The following is a 17,564-nucleotide window of genomic DNA, read 5'->3' on the forward strand; positions in this document are numbered from 1 at the left end:
GGTTGAATTTGGTCGTTAGTAGCCCTTCATCCGCAACAACAATTATCTAAGAAGCTCACAAACATTAGGACAATCTGCCCACTCAGTCTGATCATCCTAACATCGGCTTAAATGACATCAAGGCTTACCTAAGGAACTCCAGATCATCCCAGCCATTATGGATCAGTCCCGCCTCATAGCGGTCAAGCCCAATTGCTCGCAACCAGTCTCCGACGCCGGACTCACTCAAGCTCGAGCTACTTCTTTCACTCTGGTACAAAGCCTGAGTAGGGAAGAGGACAAAAAAGCAATTGGTGGTACACTTCTTCAGCAGACTGCAAACAGAGTAATGGGGAGTGTGGGACCGTGGGTTGCTCCTGCTTGGTAATGCATATGCAGTGACGCAGCAGTTCAGGGATCCAAATATACACCACAAGTGGCATAGATGTTCCATTACTCTTCAGTTTAGCAGAGTGTCTCTGCCACTTTTGAACTACATCGTAAGTGAAATACAGATTTTGGCAGTACCCTGGCCATCTAGGCTTCACTTAGGTGCCTTTCTGAACATACTGAAAATGAACTTAGAACCGCTTTCTTGCCCCACCGGTAGTTTGCATATGTACCTAGATAGAAAGTTCTCAATCGCAAATCTGAATTAACATGCTTAACGAAGACATTCACCTAAAGACAGTCACATAACTGCACTGCGATATGGAAGAAAACCTTCTACTATTGTTCCCCATCTCGATAGTGGCTTTGGCCAGCCACCTGCTTTCAACTTAAGCTTGTGTGTGGTTGCTCCCTGTTATAGTTCCTGCTGTCGAAATAAGGTGATCAAAGAGATAATTGCCCCAACACCTACGTACTGTAATTCCATCTACTGCAGATTTTCTAAAGGTCTTCTTCACAAACTCTAAACTGGTTCAAAATGACGCAGTCCAGCTACTCACTGGAGACAAAAGGCTACTCTACACTGGCTGCCAATTTAATCTCATGTGGCTTTTAAAGTTCTATGAATTTTCAACCAGGCTATGTTTTGAGAATCCCTATGAGTTTCTCAGGGTAAAAATCAAATGCACCCATTTGTGGCACTCTGGAGAACTCATCAGGAGCCTTTTGTTGATCCCCACTTAAAGTGGCAACACAAAGGTAGCCAAACCTCTCTAGTGCCAATAGTGCTAACGTACGAGTTACTTACCTTCGGTAACAATGTACCTGGTAGAGACGATTCTAGCTGCAGATTCCTTCACATAGAATCATCCCCAGGCATGAGACTGGACCCGGAAAACTTTTTGCCCAGCATCCCTGCGCGCCGGGAGGGAGGGGGGGGGGGGGGGGGGAAGGGCCTCACACGACTCCGCCCAGGCTTCGTCCGCGTACGTGACGTCAGCGAGGTCACATAAGTCCCACCCCGGCGCACCTACGTCAGTTTCCTACGGAGAACTTTTCCGTGCCACAACGCGGAGTCAGCAGACAAAACTGTGAGAGTACAGGAACAGTGTGCGAAAGAGCAGCAAAAGAGAATGGAGAGGAACAACACCATAAAGAGCAGCACCCAACACTGCAGGACCCAAAGGCGGGGAAAGAATAAAGAACAGGGCAGCAACTCTGCCAGTACAGAAACAGCACCCCCCCCCCTCCCCCCCCCCCCCGAGACAAGGGACATATGTAAAAATGTCATGATAACGTGCAACAGGACTACAATCCCAACCAAAGACAAGGAAGGGGAACCAGTTGGGGACACACAGGGAACGACAAAACTCCAAGACATCCCAATCACAGAGTGTGACAACCCTCATCAGGAACAAGGGCAGAGGCACAGCCAAAAGACCCCAACCTCAAGGGTCGCAAAGAGCCAGGAGTACCAACAACTCGATCCTCCCATGTGACAACGGTGAGGAAAAGGTGAACAGCCCGACAGAAAGAGGGAAAGAATGTACTCGTAGAAGACACAGCCACCCACAGGGAAGCGAGTGCAAAAGACCAAAACACAAGCCCTCGCAGAACGGGGAGGAAGGGCGGGTCGTGAAGGAATCTGCGGCTATAATCGTCTCTACCAGATACATCGTTACCAAAGGCAAGTAACTCTGATAGAGACTACTAGCCGCAGATTCCTTCACGAAGAATAGATACCCTAGCCATACCCAAGGGGAAGGAGGGTCTGCGAGAGGACCTGCCCCAACGGGGCAAGACAGAGGACCGCCCGGGGGCAGAGTCCAAACAGGACGAGGAGCCCTGTGCCCCAGGCAAGGGGAAACGAAGTGAAGAAGATAGCCAGTCCCCGCTCAGCGGATGAAACAAGGCAAGGCGCAAAGAGGCCAAACACCCCACGCCCACGTGAAGCAACAAAACCTCCGGCCAGGGCCAAGGACAAGGCAAGGAAAGAAGCACCGAAGAAGAAGAGCAACCTAGAGACTCCAAGGAGAAGAGGCAGAGCAGAGGCAATCCCAGACAGGATGGCACCGAAGGAGAAGAGAAGCCTAGAGACTCCAAGGAGAAGAGGCAGAGCAAAGGCAATCCCAGACAGGATGGCGGCGGCGGCAAGGAGCAGGCGGAAGCCGAAAAGGGGAACTCAAGGTCACCCAGGAAGAATCATCCAACATCTCGCAGGGGCAAACTGCACCAGCAAGAGGGTCCAGAAGTCAGGGACCATCCCCCACACCGGGAGAAGAGGTAAAGCAGAGTGCAAGACCCACTGGAAGCAGCAGAGAAGGCAGAATGACAGTCCCACTAAAGCCCCAAAAAGGCACAACAGTGTAGAAAGAACAAGAGGGCGGCACTGGCAAGCTCCGCCAGACGCCAGGGACACCACAGAACGAACACTCAAACAAAAAGACGAAGAAGAAGGTTGCGTTCGCAAGCACATACCAGGGCTATATAACAGCCAACCCTGCCCCACCTGGGGCATTTCAGATCCCAAGACATGGGAGCCTCTTAGGAAGAAACTTTCACAGCAGAGGACAACAACAAAAAAAAGACCTGCGGCAAAAAAACCAGCAAGAGGCCTATCAAGCAGCCAGAGGGGAACGCAGAAGGCCCAATCTCAGGCCCAGCATGGTGTGAAAAACCCAAGGGAAAAACACATAGTCAAAAAGGGCTGGCCAGCAGCCAACAGAACCACAACCTCAGCCAGACAACCGGGGCGACCCGCCCCAACGTAAGAAAAGCTCCAAGAACCAGAGCAACACGCAGGTCACTGAGGAGGAGAAGAAGGAGAGGGAGGAGGAGGACGAAGCCCCGCCAAGAACCTCTGGATGGCTGAGTCCGCAGGGGCATGGAACAAAAGAGCACCATCGAAGGGAAGGTCCACCAGCCGTTCACGAACATTCTCCAGGAACACACTGTCCCGAAGCCAGGCATGGCGACAAAGGGCAACCGAAGAAGCCATGGCATGACCCAACACCTCCAAGATGTCCAGAGCGGAGCGAAGGATAAACGCCGCCAGCTCCCGGCCATCCAAGACGTGATGTCTCAAATCCACACAGGCACCCTCCTGAGAAGCGGCAGACATAAGGGACTCCGCCGAGTCCCACAAGCAAGAAGTGGCCCTAGGCAAAACACACAGTGTGTTAAGGGCCTGTAGAGCCGCACTGGTTGAGGCAAACATATTGCGCCCCCAAGTGTCCAGCCAGCGGGCCTCCTGTGAAGGGGGAGACAATAGCAGCGGCAAAGCATGAAAGGCAGACTGCAAAAGGGGGCCTCTCGTCGAAGGGTGAAGAGAAAGGCACACCGGATCACGCGGTGCCGGATGGTGGCAGTGCAAAAGGTGCTGGGGCACCTGGTCCCCCATGGCGGAACGGCCCCAAGTCCCCAAGATAGAAGAGTGGAGTGAACCTTCGAAGGCAAGCAACAGTTCCATACCACCTGAGCCCCGAAGGAGAACCTCCAGAAGCCGCACCTGCTTCCGTAGGGCCCCGCGGAGGGGAAAGCAGCTCCTCGTTAGGTGACTGCTGCAAGCTAAGGTGGCCATCCCCCAAGCCAACCAGAGGAAGGAATGACCAAGGCCAAAAGGAAGGAAGAGGGACCGAAGAGTGGGGGACTTGCGGCTCCTCCGGCGAAGACCGTGATCATGGAGACGGCGAGGAGCCGCATTTAAACGACGTTAGGGGAAAAAGCCACGACACGGCGGCCTGTCTCCGGCGAGGATGACACCAGCAACCGCTGAACCTCCGAAGATGAGTCAACGACCCGACATTGGCCTGGCGCCGAAGAGTCCGCAACCTGAGGCAGGACACCGTCACCGACCGGCGCCGGAGGAGATGCCAAGGCGACATCCGGCACAGCACACAGCGCAGGAGACCAGAGCTGGACCGCCAAAGGGACGGTGTCGATCTGACCTCCGACGAGCAGCCGCCTGCGCGGAGGGACGAGAAGGGCCTGGAGAGGGACGAGGAGACCCCTGCCAGCCGCGACTCATGACAGGGGGAGATAGGCCCTCCGCCGACCCCTGCGGTGCCGCCAGGCCCAGTAGCTGCCGGCGCCGAAGCGGCATCGCCTCGGACAATGTCGCCGCCTGTCCCGAGGACCGAGAGGGGCTCGGGCGAGAAGAGCCCTCCGCCGACCCCTGCGGCGCCGCCAGGGCCAGCAGCTGCCGGCGCCACCTCGGCCTCGGACAAGGCCGTTACCTGTCCCGAGGACCGAGAGGGGCTCGAGGGTGCGACCCGAGCCCTGGCAACCTCCCACGACACCACAGGGACTCCCGTGGGAGTTTGCGGCGAAGCAGAGGTGCCGTGGTCCGAAGGAGGGACCCCCAAAGGGCCGCACCCCAACAGCACCACATCCTCCGAGCCTGGATCCGAACCAGTCGGCGACAGGGCCAGAGCCGCCGGCGACACCGCAGAGGGCCCCGCACACTGCAAGGGTTCTGCCGATATCCCAGGAGGGGAAGGAGGAGGAGGAGAAACCAGCGAGGCCTGCAAAGCAGCCGCATATGTCTCCATCTGGGCTCTGGTCGCCCCCACGCCGGGAAACGGCAGATAAGGGGACCACCCGCGGAGAGCCCACGCCAACGACAGGCCGGAACCCGATCCTCGGGGACAAACTGTGACACTTACCAAGAGGTAATCTGCTGGCACGCCTCACAATCAGTGGAGTCGTGGTGCTCCCCCAAACACCACATACAGATGCGGTGAGGATCCGTCGTCGACATGATGCGGCCACACGATAAACAAGATTTAAAGCCCGAAGGCATTCGCAGACTGTTCCCATACATGCAGCAATAGCAGAGGGGAAAGGCCTAAACAGGCCCAGAGCACAAGCCGGATCCGCGTTGCACGCGGAAAAGGAAAAAACTTACGTAGGAGCGCCGGGGTGGGACTTATGTGACCTCGCTGACGTCACGTGCGTGGACAACGCCTGGGCGGAGCCGCGAGATGCCGTCCCCACGGCGCGCAGGGATGCTGGGCAAAAAGTTTTCCAGGTCCAGTCTCACGCCTGGGGATAATTCTACGTGAAGGAATCTGCGGCTAGTAGTCTCTATCAGATTCATTTATATCTCTGCCATACCAAATACTTGAACTTTAGAAAGCTTAGTAAACCTGGCTATTCTGATCACACCTCTCACCTTTAGACATGGCCTTAAGTCTTGTTCGATATCCAAGTGCCAAGACACATTCTGGGGTAAACATGAACTTTGGGAAAGTCAAGCCAACCCTAACCTTATTTAGGACTAACCTGTGAATTGATTCAGAGTTTTTAAATGCTACTGAGACTAGTAAACTGTAATAAACCTCTAGACTGGATCATTTTAAAAAATTTACCTGCTAGATACTGTGTTAAAGTATGCTCGGCTGAAGAATTCCTTATGAGGCAGAATGTTTTTATGAAGTGGTATCAGCCATTTTGACTGCATTAAGCTCAGAATTTCACAAAACGGTAAGATGTTTCTTCAGAGTATGTTGGTGTTGTCATTGCATATGAATCAGGGCACTGAGTTTACTGAATATGCAGAAGAGGGTGCAAATGTGCTCAAGAGAAGAAAAGTGAGCAATAATTGATGTCCAACGCTTGTTGTTTTACTTAGAGCTGCAAGGGCACTGTCTAAAGTAATCAGTGGAGTTGAAGAATTCAAACAGACTAAGGAGGACAACACTGATGGAAAAATCACACCTTTCAGACATCAATAAAGTCCAAGTTTGAGTGGGTTTACAGTTTGGTTGTGGCTAACATCTATCTTGACAATCATTGACGGGAAAGCAGTGTTCCTAAATATAAGGCAATGAAAAGTTGCGCTGGTGTCAAGAGAAAGCTACATTTTTTTATTTATTCCCCAATTTAACTTTGAGAACATACCTTACAACAAAACATCTTAATAGGTTCAATTCAATTGCTTAGATACGGCTCCTAGCAACCACTTAAAAGGGTCTTATATGACACCAAAAAGATATAGGTAGCTGGATCTGTGAGGTGTTCCATGAAAGACCATAGGGAGGACAAAATACATATCTTAACAGGTCATATATTGTTTTCAAACATGTGCATACAATCATGTTTCCAATATATCTCTTTTTTCTAACAGCATGCTCTGTACTAATCTAGTTTGAAACACGACCCCATAATATTTCAGTGTTTCACTATAAAACTTTAGGCAATGGATACAGCAATACATTTTAATTGCTTCTCTGTTGCCAATTACTCCCTGTGTATTAGGATTATTATGCGTGCCCTAGACATTTTGCTCTACGTAATATCGAACAAAACTGAACACTTTGTCACAAAACAAATTCATCTTTGAACAGTTTGCAGAAACAAGCTTAAGGAAATCAATCACCAACTACCAATAACATTTATCTTGTTATCCCTTCTAGAGTCGCTCAGGAGTATAATAAAGTTGAATTATAACATAACTGTGTAGCTCCTTGTACGATAGGTAACGGATGCATTATTGAGTTTTCCTAAATAGACTCCTTTTGTGCATCCACACTCGGTAACCCCATTTCGCTTTAGCATGTACAGTGCTAATCGCCTGCAGCAATGATATTTTCTGTAACCCATTGATAAACTTTGCCCTGGGGAATTATGAAACATGCTTGAATGCAGATCTGTGGTTCATAAGAAAAAGTTAATTACCTTTGGTAACATATTATCTGGTAGAGATACAGTCTGGCTGCAGATTCCTAAACTTCTGAGTTAACCCTAGGCGTCAGACTGGATCCGGAAATGTTTCGGCAGTAACGAACAAGTTACTTACCTTCGGCAACGCTTTTTCTGGTGGATACAGTATCTGCCTGTGGATTCCTCACCTTCTGAATATCCCCTGCGCCAGCATTCCACTGAACTTTTTTTTTTCCCCAGCTCTCTACGCCGACGTGGACGACGTCATAATGCATCGGCTCCGCTCGCGACTCCGTATGACGTCACCGGAGCCATAAGAGAGCCACGTCGGCGTGATGACGTCCGTTCCACCCATTTTTTCCATGCCCCGAGGCGCACAGGTGGACCAACGACAAATTCAAAGTATACACAGTATACAATATACAATCAAATATACATAGTACATAAACAAAAGGAAAGCCAAATCAAACAAGCATTTCCTACCAATGTACCAGAAAGCATAATAACATCTCAAACAAGACAACTTTTAAGGTATACAAAGGTGGACAACGGGGAGGCGGGTGGGCCAGTGAGGAATCCACAGGCAGATACTGTATCCACCAGAAAAAGCGTTACCGAAGGTAAGTAACTTGTTCTTCTGATGGATACATCTGCCAGTGGATTCCTCACCTTGTGAATAGATTCCCACAGCAGTCCCCGCTCCCGGAGGAGGGTGTCCCCCTTCCTATACCAGAAAGTCTTGCAAGACAGAGCGCGCGAAGTGGCCATCCCTCCTCATCTCAGAGTCCAAGCAATAATGCTTTGCGAAAGTATGGAGGGAGGCCCAAGTCGCGGCCTTACAAATATCTGCCACAGGAACACCCCTGGCCAAAGCAGATGTAGATGATTTAGCTCTAGTTGAATGAGCCCTAATACCCTCAGGAGGAACCTTACCAGTCAGGCAGAGCAGATCTTGATGGCAAGGATGATCCATCTCGATAAAGTGCGCTTGTGCACCGCTCTTCCTTTAGAATGACCAACATAACCCACGAAGAGCTGATCGTCCAGACGAAAGTCCTTCGTTCTGTCCAAGTAAAAGCTCACAGCTCTCCTTGGGTCCAGGCGATGAAATCTTTCCTCCTCTTTTGAGGGATGAGGAGGTGGATAAAAAACAGGGAGAGTAATAGACTGCCCCAAATGAAACGGAGTAACTACTTTAGGCAGGAAAGCAGCCCTGGTCCTGAGTACCATCCTTTCAGCATGTAATGTTAGAAAAGGGGGTTTAGAACTAAGAGCTTGAAGCTCACTCACCCTCCTTGCCGAGGTTATGGCTACAAGAAAGACCGTCTTAAAGGACAACAGCTTCAGAGAACAGCTATGAAGAGGCTCAAACGGGGACCCCATCAGAAAAGTTAAGACAAGATTAAGGTCCCACTGTGGCATTACAAAAGGAGTAGGAGGAAACTTGTTTGTAAGGCCCTTGATAAACCTTAGTACAATCGGAGACTTAAATAATGACGGTTGATCAGGAAGACATAGAAGAGCTGATAAGGCCGATAGATAGCCCTTGACCGTGGCCACAGCACAGCCCTGCTGAGCCAAGGAAAGAGCAAACTGAAGCACATCAGAATGATGGGCTTTTAAAGGGTCAATGGATCTCTCTCAACACCATTTAACAAACATAGACCACCTAAATGAGTAAATGGACTTGGTGGAGTGTCGCCTGGCCGATAAAATAACATCCAGCACATCAGGTGGGAGAGAGAAGGAATTCAGGTTGCCCCGTTCAATCTCCAGGCATGAAGGTGTAATCTCTGGAGGTGGGGGTGTAGAACCTGCCCCTCCGACTGCGAGAGGAGGTCTGCCCTCATAGGGAGATGGAGCGGAGGGCACGAGGAGAGGTGGAGAAGATCTGTATACCACACCCTTCTTGGCCAATCCAGTGCGACCAAAATAACTTGGGCCCGGTCTTGGCGAATCTTCCTCAGAACCCGAGGAATCAAGGGTATGGGAGGAAACGCGTAAAGGAGTTGTGAGCCCCAACTCAACTGAAACGCATCCCTCAACGCCCCCTGCATCGGATACTGGAGACTGCAAAAAGACGGGCAGTGCGCGTTCTCGCGGGTGGCGAACAGGTCCACCTGAGGGGTTCCCCAAGTCCGAAAGACGTAACGAACCACCTCCGGATGGAGCCTCCACTCGTGATCGGCGGAAAACTGCCGACTGAGACTGTCTGCACGTACGTTCAGCACCCCGGGCCAGATGATTTGCCATCAGACAATTCCGATGGTCCTGAGCCCAGGACCATAGACACAGAGCCTCTCTGCAGAGACAATGCGACCCCACTCCTCCCTGCTTGTTGACATACATCGCGGTAGTGTTGTCCGTCAGGACTTGAACCGACTGACCGCAAAGGGAAGGGAGGAAGGCCTTGAGCGCCAAACGAATCGCCCGCAATTCCAGAAGGTTGATGTGAAGCAACCTTTCCTCTGGAGACCAAAGACCCTTGATCTCCAGATCCCCCAGATGCGCACCCCACCCTAAAGTGGATGCATCCGTTATCACTGTGGCCACCGATGGAGGTAGATGAAAGGGCTTTCCTTGGGACAGATTGCCTTCCACGCTCCACCAGGATAGATCCGCTGCAGCTTCTCTGGAGATCCTGATTGCCTCCCTGAGATCTCCGTTGTGCTAATACCACTGCCTGCGGAGGCACCACTGGAGCACCCTCATGTGCCAGCGTGCATGGTTGACCAACAGAATGCAGGAGGCGAACAGACCGAGCAGGCGAAGGACCTTCAGAACTGGAACAACCGCTCCATAGTGGAATTAAGGGACCATCTCCTGAATGTCGAGAATTCTTTGAGGAGGAGGAAATGCTCGACACACAGTAGTGTCCAGTACTGCCCCTATGAACAGGTTGCGTTGAGAGGGCACCAGGTGAGATTTGGGCACATTGATCGAAAAACCCAAGTCGTATAACAGTCGAGATGTTACCTACAGATGATGTTGCACCATCTCTGGGGACTCTGCCTTCAGAAGCCAGTCGTCCAGGTAGGGGAAAACTGGAATCCCCGACCTCCTGAGATGGGCTGCCACCACTGCCATCACCTTCGTGAAGACTCGAGGTGCGGTAGTAAGACCAAACGGGAGGACCGCAAACTGGTAATGTTGCGACCCAACCGTAAAACGGAGATACTTCCTGTGCGACTTCAGGATTGGGACATGGAAGTACGCGTCCTGCAAGTCGAGCGACACCATCCAGTCTCCTTGCTGCAACGCTTGAAGAACCTGTGCAAGGGTCAGCATCTTGAACTTCTCCTATTTCAGGTAAAAGTTCAAGACTCTGAGGTCCAGTATCGGACGCAATCTGCCGTCCTTCTTGGGAATCAGGAAATACCGGGAGTAGCATCCCTGACCCCTTTCCTGCTCTGGAACCACCTCTATCGCACCCTTTTGAAGCAAAGCTAACACCTCCTTCTGCAGAAGAAGTAGATGGTCCTCTGAGCAGTAACCCTGGCAAGGAGGGTAAGGGGGAGGAAACTCCCGAAAGGGAAGGGCGTACCCAGTCTCCACGAGGTTCAAAACCCAAAGGTCGGTTGTAACAGATCTCCAACCTCGCAGAAAGTGGGACACCCGACCCCCCACAGGTCTTACATGTTCCAGGATGGGGGATCTAGGGCTGCTTCCCTGAAGCTTCATTGGGAGCAGAGGAGGTAGAAGATGAAGAGGGGTTGCGGCCAGAACCTCTCCGACCTCTTTGCCTCCCTCTATAGGACCTATAGAGGGGATTCTGCTGCTGCTGTTGCTGCTGCTGAGGCTGCCGGAAGAAGCAAAATGAAGACCTCCCAAAACCTCTGAACTTCTTAAGCCCAAATCCTTTAGCAGGAGCCTGCAGACCTAAAGATTTCGCCGTCACCCTGCTCTCTTTAAACCTCTGCAAGGCGGAATCAGCCTTTTCACCAAAAAGCCTCTGTCCGTCAAATGGCAAATCCACCAAGGTGGCCTGAACGTCCGTAGAGAAGCCAGATGAACGAAGCCACGCTTGCCTCCTAGTGGCTATAGATGACCCCATTATCCTTGCCACCGAATCAGCTGTATCAAGCCCCGACTGAATCACCTGCCTTGCAGCAGCCTGAGTGTCCGAGACCACTTCCATAAAGGACGCCTTATCACCTTCTGGCATCTTCGGGGCCAACGATTTCATTGAGTCCATAAGAGCATGAACATAGCGCCCTAGCAAGCAGGTGGCATTAGTGGACTTAAGCGCCATGCTCCCAGAAGAAAAGGTCTTTTTGGCCGCCTGATCCGCCTTCTTAGACTCCCTACCCGCAGGAGTCTGAGGAAAAGCCCCTGAAGCATGCTGCGAGCACGAGGCCTGTACCACCAGACTTTCTGGAGAAGGGTGTGAAGATAAAAAACCTGGATCCCCAGGTGCCACCCTATATCTTCTCGCCACGTGCCTGGAGACTGCCGGCGAAGAGAGTGGCTTACGCCAGACGTCCATAACTGGCTCCAAAATAGCCTCATTAAAGGGCAGCAAAGGCTCACTGGTCGAGGTAGGCGAGTGTAACACCTCCATCAGAAGGTTAGGTTTATACTCCGCAGAGGGCAACTGCAAGTCCAGCAACTCTGCGGCCTTCTTTATCACAAGATGGTAAGGAGACAGTTCCTGCGGTGGAGAGGACCTAGAGGAAGAATGCTCCCACTCCGGAGTCGTATCCAGGCTACTAGCCTCCTGAATCCCTTCAAATTCGTCGGAAGATGTATCCACCTCCACTCTATAACGCTCCTCCTCTAAGACCCTATGGGCCTCTCTCCTTGAATGGATCCGAGGAGCCGGCGTCGGCGGCGCCGTACACGGAGTCGGTGGAACCGAACGTGAGCCGGTGGTGTCGGGGTCGGTCCAATCGAAGCCGAGATGGATCCCCAGACGGCGCCGGAACTGCCACGAAGGAGCCATCGGCAGAAAGGGCATAAACGGGGCCTGAGCATAATGCTGCGGCACTCCCAGAGTATATGCCATAGGACCCACGGGACCAGTAGGTGCGCCGGATGGGAAGGCAGCCCGTTGGAAAATCCCATACATCGCATTTAAAAAATGCGTTGAATCCGCACCCGGAGTCGGGAACTGTGGATAAGGGAATAATCCCGGATCTGGTTGAGGAGTACCTGGTACCGGAGCCGCAGTGTCCTCAACAGGCGCCGCAGGATCATCCGGCTGTGGAGACGGCTCTTTCTCTTGCTCGGCCTCCGAAGCCTAAGACTCCACTGGAACCGGTGGCTGCGCCGGCGACTGCGCCGGGGACCGCGCCGGAGTCCGCTTCGGCGAAGGAGATCCCTCTGGAGACTTAGACGGAGAAGGAGACACATACTTACTTCAACGTCGAGGCGAAGTCGATCTCGACGCCTTGCTCTTCGAAGACCGGCGCCGAGAGGAATGCTTCCTCTTCTTATGATGTTTCTTCGACTTCGAAGAATGCGAATTCGACGACTCTTCTCCTTCTTAGCCTTGGCCATGAAGAGCTTCGCCTGCCTTTCTTTCAAGGCCTTGGGATTCATCCTCCTGCAGCTGGAACAATCTTCCACGTCGTGGTCAGATGAAAGGCACCACAAACAATCTTCATGGGGGTCTGTCATTGACATATGGCCCCCACATTCCCTACAGGGTTTAAAACCCGACTTCCTAGTCGAAGACATGACAATTTTCTCCAACAGTAACCACTAAACGACTACAAAGTAGCAGGAGAGTGCTGGAAAAACCGTTGCGCGTCGACGGCGCGGAAAAAAGGGAACTGACGTCATCACGCCGGCGTGGCTCTCTTATGGCTCCGGTGACATCATACGGAGTCGCGAGCGGAGCCGATGCATTATGACGTCGTCGGCGTAGAGAGCTGGGGGAAAAAAAAATTCAGTGGAATGCTGGCGCAGGGGATATTCACAAGGTGAGGAATCCACTGGCAGATGTATCCATCAGAAACTGCGCACTGGGGGACGGCTCCGTATGGCTCCACGATGACATCAACTCCGGTTGGAAATGGAAATAAATGGCATGACCATACCCAGGCAAGACCCATAAGAAAAGACCAGAAGGAATGACAAAGTAACTGTGACTCTACCAGATAATACCTTTACTGAAGGTAAGTAACTTGTTAATCTGATCGAGAAATCTAGCCGCAGATGCCTTAACTTTAGAAATAAATACCATAGCCATACCCACTCAGAGGGTGGTCTGCAAACCAATCCTACAAACGTTCCCAAAGAGAACTAGTTGCTCGAAATTAGTCACAGACTAGACGTATGTAGGAATTAGATAAAAAAGAGGATGGCTCCTTATAAAAACTTTGGCAATAACCACAGACACAGTAAATAAGAAACAACCCCACAAGCATGGAAAAAAAACAAAGCCTCAAGGGAAACAGTGACAAACTCTGCCAGAAGACATCTGACAACAGACAGACAATAGTATTCAGAGTAGAAGGGCCAAAGACAAAACAAATGCCATATAACCCACATTCTTTACCACAGTAAAGAAATCCCGGAAGGAACCTAACCTAAAAACTCCAGAAAAGAAAGAGTTCCAGCACCCATTCTCATTAAAAGAAAAATGAATAACCCATTCATTGCAAGGTCTGGAATATCCACATAAGTTTCAAGGTAGATGAACATCATAGTCCATCCTTGAAAACAGAAGCATATTTTAGCCAAAATGACCATCTGAATTCACACAATGTATAGTCGCCGCTGAAAAGGAAGATAACCATTAGCAGATATGAATGTCATAAAAGTTGAACAATTATGTCCAGATCTATATCACCGTGTTCCACGCATACATATAGCTCCAAATTCAAACTTACCAAGAAGAAAGATGCAATCCCATTTCACAATATTTTTTTTCAAGAATCATAATTCAGCATGTGTAACCACTTATGCAAAACACTTATGTATCCTTTATCTACACACATGGATAAACAAAACTGAAAAACCAACCCCAAAGCACCATACAATATAGTATCGAGAGACATATTGCACCCTCCACGAACACCATGGAAGACTTAGCGTGTAAAGATAATGCCGCCTGCCAAAAGTATTTTAACAGGCCGGTAATATGTAACAAACAACTACAAGAGAAAGACAACTTGCTATAAGCAAGCCCTACAACAACAGTTGGTATAGAAGGCCAAGATGAAGAAAATGAGCCAGGAAATTACCAACTAGGGAACCCAGTTAAAATAATTGTCCATAAGACACATGAGCTCAAATGTAATCTGACCGGAAGACAGACAAGGCCCATATAGGCATATTATAGTTCTCCAAGGAACGATGAAGCACTAGATCATAACCTCACACTATGATGCCGTAAAAAGGCTGTAAGGTACAGAAAAATAACAAATGCTTCATGGAGAAAGGGAAGAGTCCACAGGGAGACAGAGAATTTCCAACCTCCAGACAGGAAAGGTATGACTTTAAATAGTCAAAGAATATGAAAATATCCAAAATGTTCTCAAAGTGAAGAAGGATCAAAAAGCAAACCTTCACCTTTGATGAAACCTATCCAACCATGTTAGGCAGTCGTAATCAACTCTAAGTCAACTAACTATTCCAACACTGCATCTCGGGAAATCTCAGAAGCAGAGCTCACGGGATGGCTATGTTCCAAAACTGAACATAATAATAACCACATCCAGAAATTAAGGAAAGAAAGACTGCAAGTGTTCAGAATAATACACATCATACACCCTGAGCTTTCCAGACGTAACGCCTTCAACAAAGAGGAGCACCACTTCCATGGAACAAATTCTCGTGTGCAGGTAAGAACTCAACACATATTAAAGCTGACATGATCCCTTCACCGGGAAACATAACCTAAAATGCCTCCAAACGTAAAAACTATCTGCGCACCACCTGAATTCAATGAAAAGTGCACTTCGCTAAAGTAGCAAGCTGGACTGTGTTTGAGAAACCAGAGTCCAAAATTACCCTGAATTGGAAATTCAGAGTATTCGCAAAAAAGAAGTATACACTCTGTATACAAAGTCTCAACACTGGTGCAAGTAGTATGTCTCTAGAAGAAATACTGCAAATCACAGTAAGGCATACCAGCATCACTAAACTTCTTCAAAAGAAACAAGTGAAAAGGTAATCTTCCTAATCTGAAGACACATCACTTGTAATGACCTCTTGAGCATGCAGCCCATCGTTCAGAGGAAACGAGAAAAAAATATATATATACCTCAGGTATCCTTAACACTTAAACTGTTAAAGATGTATTGAAACAATAACATCTGCACCCCATAGAAACACCAACCAGGTGTAATAATAACGGGACATGCCAATGCTCTAACAAAGTCAGGCCCTTGGAGAAACAAAGAATCCAGTATCACCTATACAACTCCGGTATAGGGTCAAATTTAAAAAACCTATACCAGAGAAAGAGTAATTAAGACTCTGCATCACTTCTCCTATCTCTGAAGCGACTCAACGCTGAATCTGCCTGAGACCCAAAAAGATGGGCACCATCAATGGGCATATGGACTAAAGTCGCCTGTACAGCCTCTGGAAAATCTGAAGCGCCTAACCATGCACAACGCGGAAGCACCACCGAAGATGCCATGCACTACCTACTGAATCAGTAGTATCCATGCCACATCTGATTGTCAGCTTGGCTGTCTGTTGTCCATCTCTAATCAGGTTTTCAACATCAGAACAGAGGTTATCTGGAAGCGATGGCAACATGGCCTGCAAGGTATACCACACAGCATGGAAAAACCGTCCAAGAACACAAGACGTGTTGGTGGACCTTAACGCAGAACTAACAGAAGCAAAGATGTGTCTACCAGATCCATCTTGACTCCTAGATTCCCTATTTAATGGAGTCTTAGGTGCAGAATCCACATCCGGTGAGGCTGCAGCAGTCTGAACTACCAGGCTACGAGTGGTAGGATGCCTGAGGAAACAAACTGGGTCTCCTGGAGCAGGTAGGTGTCTATGAGATATAGCAGGGTCCACGAGACCCCCCAATCAAGCTTGGCCTATGTTCCTAACAATATGTCAAACAGGGCCTCACTGTAAGGAAGAATTCTCCTGACTGTCAATCAGAGGGTAGGTGTACTTCACCGTAGGCAGTGACAAGTCCAAAGCTGCTGCCACTCTCCTCAACACATGTGCGAAGGAGGCACTTGCCTCAGTAGATTAGGAGTGGAAAGTAGCCCTGATGCTGGAGAGGACTCCAGCTCACTAGCCTCACCAAAAGCAGATGTCCAACTTTTCTCCACTTGTGGTGGAATAACATCAGAAATGGGCTGAAAGAGCCCAGACTTCCTAACATCACCCGTTAAAAGGTGAGTTTTCGAAATCTCACCCTGAGAAGGAGGGGAAAATGCCACATTCCCCTCAGTTTGCTCTACCCACGCCAATATGGCGATGCTTCGACGTCGATAGGAAGAGGAGGAGAGACTTAGATCAGCACCGCCGACCAGAACGTCGGAGTCCGCTGATCAACAACTGACGCCGAAAGTGGAGTCCCTGAAGGGCTGTGCACCAGCACTATAAAGGAGTCAGCCGACCTAAAGACTCAAATGGCCCAACCGCCATGGAGGACGAATCCACCAGCATAGTTCTACTCACCTCTTTAGGGCCCATGGGTGCTCCAGTGGAAAGTGGAGGTCCAAAGATAAGGTGTAGAGTTATAATACTCCCTCATCTGGGCCATCGATGCCCCGGCTCCTGGAAAGATGGGAAGACGAAGAGCAGAGTCGTGAATTGTCTCCTCAACCGGCGAGCGGGAGGAGCCCTGGGAGACAGAGTTTCCACACAGCAAAGTTGGAGGGGGGTGGGAGGGGGGTTGCTGTAACTTCAAACGCCTGCGTTTTCCCTTGGACATTTCTGATGTACAACGTCCTAGAGAACGGCTCCAGCTCCTAGAACGACTTAGCGAACCTCCGCAGGAGAAGAAGAAGAATGATGCCACAATGTCTCAGAGGACCGTGATCGACGTGCCACGAGCAACTTCATATGGTGTTTCTTGAGTGCCTTCTGCTTCAATCTCTGACAGGAGCCGCAATCCTCGGAGTCGTGGTGTTCCCCTCAAATATCACATACAAACGGTATGCAGATCGGTAACTGACATCTTTCAATTACAGGTCCCACATGGCTTAAGCCCAACAACATTGGGGAAAAGGCACGTTGTTCCCACCGACAAAAGCTGTTGAAATAGCCTAGGGAAAAAAATCCTGAGGAACCACTTCTCCGGATCCGCGTTGCAGCGCGTAAAAGAAGAAACTGACGTTCACGCCCCAGACGGGACTGATATGGCTCCACTGACAATACAACAAGAGTCAATGTCATTGCGGAGCAGCATGGCGCCATCCCCCAGCGTGCAGAGGTACTGTTGAAAAATGCCTCTGCATCCAGTCTGAAGCCTGGGGAGAATTCAAAAGTTAAGGACCTGTGGCTAGATGTCTCTATCAGATACATCTTTATTCGAGGATAGGGCAAGAAATGTAAGCATCTACAGGATGAGTTACTTTCTTAGCTGCTCATAACTCTTTTAT

The 17,564-nt window shown here is 49.9% G+C and overlaps 1 protein-coding gene across 3 annotated transcripts in view; it reads right to left on the minus strand.

Moving 5' to 3' along the window:
• The window catches only part of INPPL1 (inositol polyphosphate phosphatase like 1), a 1,340,026-nt gene that overhangs the window by 18,365 nt on the left and 1,304,097 nt on the right, over positions 1 to 17,564 (minus strand). For all 3 annotated transcript variants that reach the window (XM_085623407.1, XM_085623409.1, XM_085623408.1), the window contains one exon: positions 129 to 262. In XM_085623407.1, coding sequence (XP_085479533.1) covers positions 129 to 262 — 134 coding nt within the window. The remainder of the gene's footprint in view (positions 1 to 128; positions 263 to 17,564) is intronic.

This window comes from Triturus cristatus, chromosome 8 (assembly GCF_964204655.1).
Source record: "Triturus cristatus chromosome 8, aTriCri1.1, whole genome shotgun sequence".
NCBI classification, from domain to species: Eukaryota; Metazoa; Chordata; class Amphibia; order Caudata; family Salamandridae; genus Triturus; species Triturus cristatus.